Source organism: Drosophila gunungcola (genome assembly GCF_025200985.1).
Source record: "Drosophila gunungcola strain Sukarami chromosome 2R unlocalized genomic scaffold, Dgunungcola_SK_2 000013F, whole genome shotgun sequence".
NCBI lineage: Eukaryota > Metazoa > Arthropoda > Insecta > Diptera > Drosophilidae > Drosophila > Drosophila gunungcola.
In genome coordinates this window covers 501,953-513,609 of record NW_026453171.1, presented here as the reverse complement: position 1 = coordinate 513,609, position 11,657 = coordinate 501,953, and the positions used below count along the sequence as shown (strand labels likewise).

Sequence of the window (11,657 nt, the reverse complement as noted above, 5' to 3'; positions counted from 1 at the left end):
TGTATAACATTAAGTTATTCGCATTTCCACTGTACAGTCCACGTTGTGGTGTGGCAGCAATTGAATGGCAACAACAAACGTAGCGAAGCTATAAATTCATAAACACAATTGTAGATTCAAAGATACAAATTATACATACATATATACATTGTACAAACATACACGAGCATTTACAAATGCGTCTTTTGTGTCGCGCCGATCTTTAATTGCAGAATTGTATGCGGCTGAGGAGCTGGATAACCTTCTAGGCAGTTGCAGTTGCACATTTGCAGATGCAATACTTGCAGCGCTGTCATGGTGATTAATTTGACAGTGGTGTCGCACGATGTGTGTTGCGCGGGCTTTATTAAAAGGATTACACGCCGCACAATTCCATAAAAACGCATCTCCATTCGAAGTGAGCGCTGCGCAGTCGCAGTCGCACTGGGCCTTATAAGATTAATTACGAGCGTCTTGCCACGACTGCATTTCCTACTCCTACCCCCTCCAACCCATCTCCATACAGCTGCGTGACCACTTCACATTCAGATACGACACAATTGCAGTCATAACATCAGTGATAGTCCTAGCCGTCTTAAAATATTACTATTTTTCATATATTATATTTGTATTAATTTTAAACTTTTTAGTATTATATATTTACCTCTTAAAAACTTTTTTAAAAAGGTGTTTGTCGTAAAGGATAAGCCCAACGGATAATATATTCGTATTAATTCCAATTCCAATTCCAATTTTTATTTGCTTATATGTATTATTTTTACAATGTTTTTAAATTACAAATATTGTTCCGTGATTATCTTAAAACATTTTTTCACCTCTATTCCTATGACCGCAACTGTAAGTATGCATGACATTTTGTCCGCGGACGACTCCTCCATTCAATATTTTGACATTATAAATATCAGGCTCATTTGTATCCTACTGTTTCATTAATTAAAAAGCTTTTCGAGTACTTCAAGCCTCTTTTTTCCCTCATACAATCGTCATAACAGGGGGTTGGAAGTAATAGTAATCCCTGCCAGAAATTACCATATTCCTGAGTGTTAGATCCTGCAGGCACGCGAACCTACTTATGATTATTCTCAAAGCGATAAAAGGCGACAATAATTGGAATCGAATTTGTTTCTTATTTATAAACAGGCCAGGAAATGAAAGTAAAATCCATTATTGTAGTTTTAATTAAGTTTAAGCTTCCCCAGGGAAGAGGCACTCGCATAAACACTAAACTCTATCCCATCCCCCAAGGCGAATTGGCAATGATGATGTCATTCCCGCAGCATTCATCTCCCATAAATCACCCAGCGATCGCGAAAATCCCCCAGTTTATGCTCCAGCATGCTGAGAGCCATGACAGCAGCCGCATCCACCAGATTCGCCTGCTTGCAGCCGAGTGGATTGGAGTGGAGTGGAGCCAGCTGCCACAGATTAGTCAGTGCGAGCCAGATTCGGATAGTGGCGCACTTCAATTCGCTCGCTGCCAAGCTGCTCGACTGGTTTTCAGATCGCTGGATATCCAGGCAGAGTGCGGATAGGTACCAAAGATCAAGGTGAACATAATGCTATTTTGGGTACTAAGACTCCCCCAAACTCACAGTTTAAATAGGAGCAGCCATGCATTCGCATCACATCATCAACATAGAGCCAAGACTTAACGGTCTCCAACTTAAGGGTCACTCCTCTCGATCTCACAACTTTCTTTCGACATAACAATAAATCTGGCAAAATGTAATTCAAAAGAGAATCAGCAAAAACAAGCCGCCTAAAAGCCGCAAAGAGACATTCTGTGGTTGGCAAAGGTTAAGGTACGAATTGGCAAAACTTCAGTTCTGCTTGGGCGACTTAAAGAGAATTCCAATGGTCTGGTCAGATTCAATCGATTGATTCCTATTCCAAAGCCCAATGAAAAGTGCTAAAGAACTAGCATTAGTATGCACAAGATGGCATTTTAGACCTATGGCCATGCATATGTATATGCGCGGGGCATGACTCACCTCTCCACATAAAGTGAAAAGACCCAAACATGAGTAAATGCACATTCATGGATTTTAAATGGGCCGATGAAAATAAAGAAATAAACTGTTGGCAGCACATAAGACTTCGAGCTGCGAGCGTGACTTGTTTCCCCTATGTTTTGGTTAGTTGCTTTTTCGCTGGCCTCTTTGGGTTCCCACTTTTGTAGGCCGTCATTCATTCACGCCAACTGTTTGTTGATAAGTTTCTGTGACACATTCGACTCGTTTGCATATCCGAGCGGCTAACGAAGCCCAGCCTGTGGTACCATTAGATAGGGTTAATGGACAGCCGCAGATTGGCGACAATTGGGGTGGCATTATCACTTCTCACTTAGCTTTTATTCGGTTGCAAGGCAAACGGAAACGGCCGAATCCTTCTCTCATCGAATCACCATTAAACTAAACATAGGCAACTAGACTTTACGCCTTCGGCTTCTCCGTGGTCCAGTTCTTGGGACGGTCGGCCATGATGGTCCAGTCGTTTTCGGCAATGTTCAGACCGCCGTACTGCCTTAGAGGAGTGTCGGGGAAGAACTCCCAGCCCTGTTCAATGGACATCTTCTTGATGACGCCAGCAATGCCTGGAATGCGTTACAGGTGGGTTAATCAATGAGTTCAGGTCTGTCAGGTAGGGAGACAACTAACCCAGGAAAAGGCCGGCGCAAAGACCAGCTACATGGTTGTGCTTCCAGGCTCCAAAGACGCCCCCAGCCGCGAAACCGCCGATCAAGTAGTTGATTCTGCAATAAGGATGTGATTAGACCAGGAATTGATGAACAGATAACTGCCCCACTCACTTGTCGTCCTTGCCGCGGGCATTTGTGGCCGCCAGGGTGGTCAGTGTAAATGCCGTGGCCATGCCCATCAGCGGACCCGTGTTGTAGGCGAAGCGGCCCAGCGTGGGCAGGTAGCCCTGCGGCTTGGAGAGCGTAAGCACGTCGAACATGGACCAAGCCAATCCGGCGGAGACCGCGTACTTATTGGTGGCCACTATCTTGCCAAAGGCATCCTCGCCATCGGGTCGGTCGTAGTACTTGGAACGAAGCAACGACATGGTTGTCTAAACGGGATCGAGATGCAATAACATTAGCCACAATCAAAATGTTACGGTTCGGAGCATTCATGGCCATTTCAGTCATTCGGAGCAGTTGCATTCGTTCCTCGGAACATCTGCTACCAAATCTGAGACTATTCAATAATATGGCGCTCCAAATTACCAAGGAATTAACAATAATTTACTAACCTGCCGAAATTTACGTAATTTTTGTGGCGAAGATTGACAAAAAACAGCTGTTGGCCAGTGTGTACACACGGGCCGAGGGAAAAATTCCAGACTTGTGCTGTTATGCGCATTCTGTTAAGCCCAATTCTGTTAAGATTTTAGTTTTAACAGAGCTCATTAGCAAGAGTTGTGTTTTAAATATTTTGTAATACAGCGAAAGAAAATAAAAACAAACTCCTGATAATCATACATAAAACAAAACCAATAAAAAAAATAAAATCTTAATTGTAAATTTATGAATAAAGGGATAAACTTCAGAAAAGCCCCAAAGCAGGGTCAGTTTCAAATTTTCAGAATCCATGTATTTTGGGGTCCTGTTTACGAAAAAATAGGTCAAAGTTAGAACAAGACCGATTTCTTGTCCCTTTCTTAGGACATTCCATCCGCTGCATAATATTCAAAGTTCAGAAACGAAAGTCGTTGAGGATAGCGTTTGATTTGAAACACATTCCATTGTAAAGTTCGGCTTTTAATATATTTTTTATACTAGGTTCACAAACGCTGTGGCACTAACTTTAGTTGTTTAATCATAATAAGGTGCAATCGATCGGATCTGTTTGAGTAATTTTTCTGGCCATGTAGCTACAGGGTTGATGCGGTTTGAAATACATATGCGCTTAGCTTAATGGTAGACTAGTTTTTGCATTGAGTTTCAACTAACAGTATTCACATAAAATCATACAGTTTACAAAGACCGCATTTTTCTAATCGAGTTAAAGAGATTTCGAGACATGCAACTAGGATTACGTTTGACCGAAAGTAAGAAAAGTTTTTTAAGAGCAGAAAGACAGGGTGTGTGTGTTTTTTTTTTTGTGAAGAGAGAAACAAAACTTTAGCGTTTTAAAATCAAAACAAAGATATCAAAACATACAATATGTATATACAAATTAGATATCAAATTATTGGCAAATCTGTTTCGTGTTAATCAGTCATAATGTTCGTCGTTAAACGAAATTAGCAACGAAATTTCACTCGGCCCTTTGCAATATTTTCGTTTGAATCAAGTCATTATCATTGAAGTGTATATCTTTGCCTACTGCTCGTCGTGTCCAATTATTTCGATGTCATCAGCCAGAGGACTTTCCACTGTGGATTTGCCTGCATTTCCATTTTGTTGATTTGCGTCCAAATTAATCAATGACAATGTCATTCTGCTGCTAAGAATGATCTGAAAAGCAGAGATTAGGTGGGTATATCAAAGAGTATAGTCTTTAGTAAGGCAATATTCTTACGGCTGGTTCCTCGGCTGATCCATTAAGCTCGGAGTCGTAGACCTCTTCACGTTTGATTTGGGAGTCGGCCACCAAAATCTGAGACTCATGTGCCAAAGCGCCTTCCAAGTAAATGGACTGCGGTTCTGGCAAATTTTCTTCCAATTTGCACTGAAATTGTGATAGTGTTTTCTTATTATTTTAGGCATAGTCTTTTAAAAAGCTTCCACATATATGCCCAGCGTAGGGTTAGTTCTTAGCTATAAAAATAAACTCTTGGTACAATTGGTATATATTTTCCGATATTTTAAAAATTTGTATATATGTACTTTGAACCATTGCTCAATTATTATTGTTTTTACAATCCTCTTTAATACACCTTTTGTTAATTCAAATCTTTTTTTTGAGTGGGTATTAATGTCAGCATTTTTTAGTCGTAAAAGCCACAAAGTCAAGTACTCAATTAAAAAAATTTTTTATTATACTTGCTTACAAAATTGTATTGAAAACGAGACTTTAAAATAGTTTATGGTATCATTTCTTTCATCATGTAATTTAAATTACAAAAAAAAAAAATAACTCAGGCATAAAAAAAGTTTTAAAAACGTAAATTAGAATTTAAAATAAAATGGTAACACAATTTTAAGAGTTTTTTTCTAAATCAGAAAACTGCACCGAAAAAAGTTTTGTTTTTGTAGTAATTGTCAATTGAATTTAGTGGGCAAGTCTTTTAATGGTTTTTAAAAATAAATAATATTGTTTCCGAGGCTTTCAAAACTTTATGAACAGGAACTTGCGAATGTTTAATCTTTTAGGAAAACATTATAGTATATATTTTATGTTGATAAGTGTTATACTCTAAGAGAATGTTTGTAAGCGTATCAATTAGCTTGAACTTGCTGCTAGGACGATTAGTTTGGAACTGATTGGGGTGTGCGGCAGTGGCACTTACATGTTCGCTTGGCGCTCGGAAAACAGGCGTTGGAGGGCGACCGGTCCACTTGTGGCCGCCCTCGCAACTGGCTGTTAACTCCATGCCCAGTACCTGCGATTATTTACGTCAACAGATCTACAATGCAAAGGTGATATGATGTGCCATATGCCTACCGTAAGTTCCCGCTCAGCGCTCAGATCCCGGCGTTTCCTGGCTCCGCCTCCCTTCGCCGCTGTCTCCGGATTTTGGTCGGTGTCGGTGCTTGCATGTCCGTTGGAAAGGATGTTCTGCTTGTCTAGTTGCTCTCTCGTTATTTCGTTGTCGTTTTTCTGCGTCGGGCGGGTATAAAAAAACGGTTTAGAAAACACTCTGGAATCTGAGATCTAAGCAATTCTACAGCCTCAAACGTAAAATAATAAACGCATTAATTACTTCAATTCGTTGTGGTTAGGTGAAACGCAACAAAACTCAATTAGTCGTAGGATCTTGGTTAATAAACAAAAAGATTAAGTGCCCGGACACACGCGTGTCTCCGTGTATCCGAGGGTAATGTTCAAGGATTGCCGTGCCGGACCCTTTGACGGTCGCTAACCTTATTCGAATCAGTTTCAGTATCGCTCGTCGCCCTCTGCTTGTCTTGGCCGTTCAATTGCTCGTCGGCCGCGTCTATCAAACCTTGTATGGCCGTAACGACTAAGCCCCAAAAATTTGGTTTCGTTTTACACACACACATTGGTGAGAAACATGAAAAACGCAGAACGTAGACAGAGAGTTTATAGTATTCATATGGTAGTTTCTTTAGCTTAAACAATGGAATGATGAGGTTTGCGATTATCTTATTTGGCAATGTGATGTTTCGGTCGTTAAAGAGAGAGAGAGAGAGTGTTCGAACAGATTTCGAAAAAAGACTTGTTTGAATCGTAAAATATGTCCCCATCATTAGCGTTTAGTTGAGAGTACTCAGATGCATACACATTCAGACGGGGTTCGTTAGTATAGTGATAGTAGTAGTAGAAGTACATAAGTGGAAGATATGGTTAAATATCGCATGCCGACAGCAGACAAGCAGGTTAAAACAGAGTCAGAGTCAGAGTCGGGACAAGTCCGCGATCATCCATGCACTTGTTAGACGTATAGACAGTGTGATGGCAGACAGGATGTACACATAAGAGCTGGGATGTCGGGACAGGGAGCAGGGGAGCAGGGAGCAGAAAGAAACCATTCCAAGGATTCCAAGCTATCCACTAGAAACCAAAACAGAAACAATCTATTTGCTGGCTTGTACTTAGTTGTGATCTGAGTTGTTGGTCTGATTTTGATTTTGGTCTGTTTACTGGTCTGATTCTATGTGAACTGAATGATGGTTATTTTTGTCTTAGAAGTTTGGCTGCCGCTTGAGAAACTTCATGGCAATCATCTTGAAAATGAGAACACAAAAAGGACATAAAGATTATTAAAATGATGGCGTTCGGCGCACGCTGGCCAACTAAATGCACTACGGTGATGTACTAAATGTATCTGAATCGGTTTCTTATTAGCTGTGATCAGTATCTGTATCTGGTGACCAGGTGTCCACATGTCGATGGCGATGCTAACCTTTGCCTCATACTGATCGGTGTTCATTTCGGCCACCAACTGGGCCATTGCCCGCTCCGTGCTCTCGAGCTTCTGGCGCAGCTTCTCGATCTCCATCAGCTGCTCGGCCTCCTTCTGCGCCTGGTGGTTCTTCAGCGAGGTGGACAAGCTGCTGGCCACCTCGGTGGCCGACAGACTGGCGTTTAGCAGCTCCTTTTCGGTGTCCTTGGCGACCGGCGGCTTCATGGCGGCGGCGGCGATTGCAGCGGCTCCTATAAAATTGGCGTACGATTTGGCTTTGAGTTTGATAATCAGGGCCGAGAGAGGTCTAACGAAACTAAAAGGTGGATTTAAAGGTGTATTTACAGGGACAGGAGTGGCAACAAAATATGTATATATATGTATTTGAATGTAAAGGGGCATGACTCAATCCATGAAGGCGTGATTGATTTGGGGGTTAGTAAATATATAAAGCTTACACAACATCTAGAATAGGTACATCTAGGGAAATGAATCAAAACACATATTTGCTACGATACAAAACCAAATGAGGAGGACATATTTCAAAAATCAAAAGGCCTTCGTCGAGGTCTAGAAACTGAGGATACGAACGGAACTCTATGGTCATCGGAACCATCTGGCTTACTTGTCTGATGCTCTCGCCAGCCTTATATCGTAGGATGATATTTGGAGTGCGTGGGCGGAAGCAGAAGAGTACAAAATGCATTTTTCGGTTAGGATTGACTAGTGAGTGCGATGGCTATCGTGTGTGTCGAGCTACGTGAGTAATCATCCGCAATGTTGGATCCGTATCACGCTGAAACTTACCCAATTTGCTGTTGCCCAAGTCCTCCACCTGACTGTGGTTCTGTTGTCCGAAGACCTCCTGGCGGAAGGCAGGATTCGGCGGTGCTTGTCCGTACGGATCGTTGGGACCTTGTTTCTTGAACATTATCTACCAGGAAAAGGGTTTACTTTACACTTTATCTATGAATGCTATCATAAAATCACCTTCATTAATGTGTAGCCGAAGAACACTACGATTCCGATCGTGTAAAGTGGCATCAGGAAACCCATGCTACTGCCACCCCTTTGCTGAGGTTGATGCAGTGCTCCGGCTCCCATGGGCGGACGCATACCAGGAATAGGTCCAGGCTGGAAATTTAAAATTAATATTCATCAATATCTTTTATTTTCGCAGTTATAGTCTAAAAAGCGATTTGTAGGGGTAAAGTTCTGTATTATTCAATTTGAATACATATATTGAAGGTCTAATAAACTTATCATTGATATACCAACTCTATGTCGGTTTCTTCATAAGAAATTTGTTCTTATTTCCACCCAAAAGAGTGGATAAATACAAAGTTTGAATTGCTTATCTTATTTCGGAAAAAAATAGTCTGAACTATTTTTGAAAACATTGAGGAGAATGAATTTTAAAAGTTAAAATACGAAAAAACCGCAGACACTTTAATGAAGCCTAAGAAAACAGGGATTTTAGTACGTGGTTCATATGAACGAAGTGCTGTGTCCTTGAAACATAAAATTGGCAACCAAAGCTGAACTTTCGTTGATTTTCACCTGTAATCATAAAAATAACGTATACGCTCTGATGTATTTTGACATGGGCAGCGTTCACCTGATTTGCTCTCTTCGGCTTTTTCAACCATCTAGTTGCCATAGACGAGAGAAAAATGGAACTGGCGCATTGAATTTGGCACAAGTTCAATACGTAGCAGCACATTCTGCCGATCTCCCACTCATCCTTTACAGATTCTTTTTGTGTTGTCTTTAGCGCTGTCTTTTGCCTTCAATTTGCGTGCAGTGTCATAAAAACAAAACCCGAATCCAAATAAAATAAACGTTTCGGCTATTTATAAATGACTTCCAACGCGAGCGCGGATATGTCTCATCACAATCATTGCGACCACAGCCGCCGAAATGTATAATTGTAGATTTATCGTCCGGAGAATAATGCAAGCCGTGTGGTTATCGCCTAACTTACCCGTCCGTCCACGATCCGCGGAGGCGGATTGCTGGGTGAGGTTTTCCGCTCCACGATCGGCACTGTGGGCGTGGCGGGAATGGCGCGACCCCGCTCCCGCATGGCCTGATATATGGATTCCGGATGCAGGTGGGCTGGACGCTCCTGGCGCAGACCTGCCAAGATTACGGATTTTTTTATTAGCCATGTTTTACTCTTGACCGTTTAATGATAGAACACATAATTTGTTTAAGAAAAGCCATGTACAGTAGACAGTGGTTAGGCAAAAATAGAAAGAGTTATCCTAACTAAACAAGTAAACAATAATATTATCCCTTAAACTTTTGCAAATATTTCGAGAAATAATATATTGATTGGTATTAGCTTTAAAATAAAATATATTAATCTCATAATTAGTAAGGGCGTGCTAGCTTTTATTTGAAATGTAAATAACGTCTACTGATATAAACAATTTTTAGAGCCATAATTTGGTTTTAAAGCAAAATCCACATTAAGTAAATCATGTTCATGGGATAACAACATCCCGTAAACCTGAATTTCTACTTTAAAGAGCCCATAAGGACTGTAACTTTAGTAAAATATAATTTCAAAAACGTGATTGAGTGATTTGGCCGGACTAGAGAAACCGCCGAGTTGAATTAATTATCTTGAAAAATAATCATTGTTAAAACTATTGAATAATATGCTAGTTCTGGAGTATAGACCTCGTATATGTACCACTTATGTTTCATAATTAAAACTAAATTTCATTTGACTAACAGAAATTTCTAACATAATCAGATGTTAAATATTACAGATCGTTAGTTAAGCGGTTTTCTTTGTTTTTAAAGCCAAACAGGGTTAGTGAGAGAAAATAAGAGAAAAACATTGCGGCACATACTTATTTCGCCCGTGTAAGCATTAATTTGTTTGCGGTACAAATGCGGACCAAAGGGCTCGATGGTATCCTTCTTCGAAACATTCATGAACTGCTCTCTGTCAAGCACGACATCACAACATCCTACAACATCGACAGCACACACAAACAAACACAACCCACGGAATTCAAAAGAATAAAATAAAATTAATAAATAAATAATGAAATAATAATTAAACACTGGTAATTTTTAAGAGAAAAACGATAGAAATCAATTATTTCACTTTAAAAATAAATCATTAATTGAATGAACCTAAGAAATACTTATGGTAATTTATCATTTTCAGTAAACGCTCGCTTAGGAGAAAATACTTTTATTTTTTTTTTCCTAAATTACTAGGAATAAAATTCAAATATTGTGGGATGTCCGCCCAAGAGAGCTTTTACGATGATAAAGGAAACCTGAAAACTCACCGCCGGGTGCTGCGCGCTGATCCTTGAGGCTTGGCTTGGGTGGCGGCACCCCTCCGAACATCATCGGATGGAAGACCTTTGGCCACAGAATGGCAATGCATCCGATCACGGTGACGATGATCAGGGCAGTTTTCTTGGGGGTCATTCCCTCGTCGACGACGGGAGGTCGCTGCTTCGACGTGGCTGTTGCGGGCATTTTGGGATCGGTTCGAATCTCGATTCCGTAGGCTTTCGTTTCGTATGGCTATTTGTGGAGGCTAAAGCTAGATCCTAAGGCAACTGTCCCTATTTATTCCTGATCGGTTTGGTTCGTTGGTGGCCCTTTGCGAGCTGTTGACTATGCGGCGTGTTTCCGGTTTTTGGTTAACTTTGACATTGGTTCATGTTGGCTAGTTGGTTTCTGTACGTTTAAAGCATTATCTGAAAGATACATAGACGCATTATGTGGTTGGTTACACGCTTCAGTTGACCGATTCGGCCTTTCGTTGGAGTTTTATTCACACCACTGGTCACGAATCACAACGCAAAATGCTGTATACATTTAAATATTGTTGCGGGAAAACAAAAAAGTTTATTACATAAATAGCGGTCCCGATCTTTTTTATTTTTAGCTCGCGCAATTCGCTCTTTTCGGCCCGTCTAATAATTCTTTATTATTTTCACTTTTCCTAGCACACAAATCACAGGGGCTCTTCAAATTAACGGCCGCATAAATAATATTGATTGTTTCTCCAAAAAAACGTTTTAAATTCGATTTGGATAATGCTTCCTGAGTACAAGAACCTGGGAACTGGACAGAGCAAGGTGCTTACGCAAAGTTCGAATGTTATTCCCGAACTGGCAGGCAAATTTTTTAAACCATTAGCGAATTTTCGGCAGATCAGTTCAGAAGACCCCGACACGATGAAAGCTATTCGGCTACTCGCTCTCTTCCCCATAATCGTCGTCGAACATTATAGTTTCTTTATTTTTGCAGCAATATTAGATCGGACAGTATAATGAGTGCGACAAAGTGATTTGCAGCTTAGGCCTGCACCGGGAATTTCCGAGAGCTATCTGTTAAACACACAGCAGCAGTCAAAACTTTATTTTCTACAATTTACCCTTAAGAAATTTACAACTTTCTAATATTACTTACAAAACTAATAAACAATATTAAGCATATTAATTGAAAATAAATTCTATGAGACGACTTTCCTGTAGATTTAATTCCTTTTAACAATAAATTTTCTTTAAAATAGATAGGGTTCAATGAGGATGTCCAAAAGCTTTTCAACTCATAAAATAAAATACATTTATTTTAATGGA

General features: G+C 40.3%; 2 protein-coding genes across 13 annotated transcripts; both read right to left on the bottom strand.

Moving 5' to 3' along the window:
• Window positions 1-2,318: 2,318 nt before the first annotated feature.
• LOC128256033 (NADH dehydrogenase [ubiquinone] 1 alpha subcomplex subunit 11) lies at window positions 2,319-3,381 on the bottom strand. The gene is made up of 4 exons (XM_052986056.1): window positions 3,256-3,381; window positions 2,810-3,072; window positions 2,658-2,752; window positions 2,319-2,593 (listed from the first exon to the last, which is right to left on the bottom strand). Exons 2-4 carry the CDS (start codon window positions 3,064-3,066, stop codon window positions 2,433-2,435), a joined length of 513 nt encoding a protein of 170 aa, XP_052842016.1. The 5' UTR covers window positions 3,067-3,072; window positions 3,256-3,381; the 3' UTR covers window positions 2,319-2,432.
• Window positions 3,382-3,747: 366 nt separating this feature from the next.
• LOC128256032 (resistance to inhibitors of cholinesterase protein 3) lies at window positions 3,748-11,305 on the bottom strand. 12 transcript variants are annotated; one of them, XM_052986043.1, is made up of 12 exons: window positions 11,162-11,304; window positions 10,350-10,769; window positions 9,900-10,019; window positions 9,020-9,174; window positions 8,026-8,169; window positions 7,843-7,969; window positions 7,661-7,681; window positions 7,036-7,286; window positions 5,613-5,768; window positions 5,458-5,550; window positions 4,527-4,676; window positions 3,748-4,462 (listed from the first exon to the last, which is right to left on the bottom strand). In XM_052986043.1, the coding sequence occupies exons 2-12, from the start codon at window positions 10,543-10,545 to the stop codon at window positions 4,328-4,330; spliced, it is 1,548 nt and encodes a 515-aa protein (XP_052842003.1). In that variant the 5' UTR covers window positions 10,546-10,769; window positions 11,162-11,304; the 3' UTR covers window positions 3,748-4,327. The 12 variants fall into 12 exon arrangements, with proteins under 12 accessions (XP_052842003.1, XP_052842004.1, XP_052842006.1 ...); XM_052986044.1 differs by having other exon boundaries at window positions 11,133-11,252; XM_052986046.1 differs by lacking the exon at window positions 5,458-5,550.
• Between the last annotated feature and the right edge of the window lie 352 nt (window positions 11,306-11,657).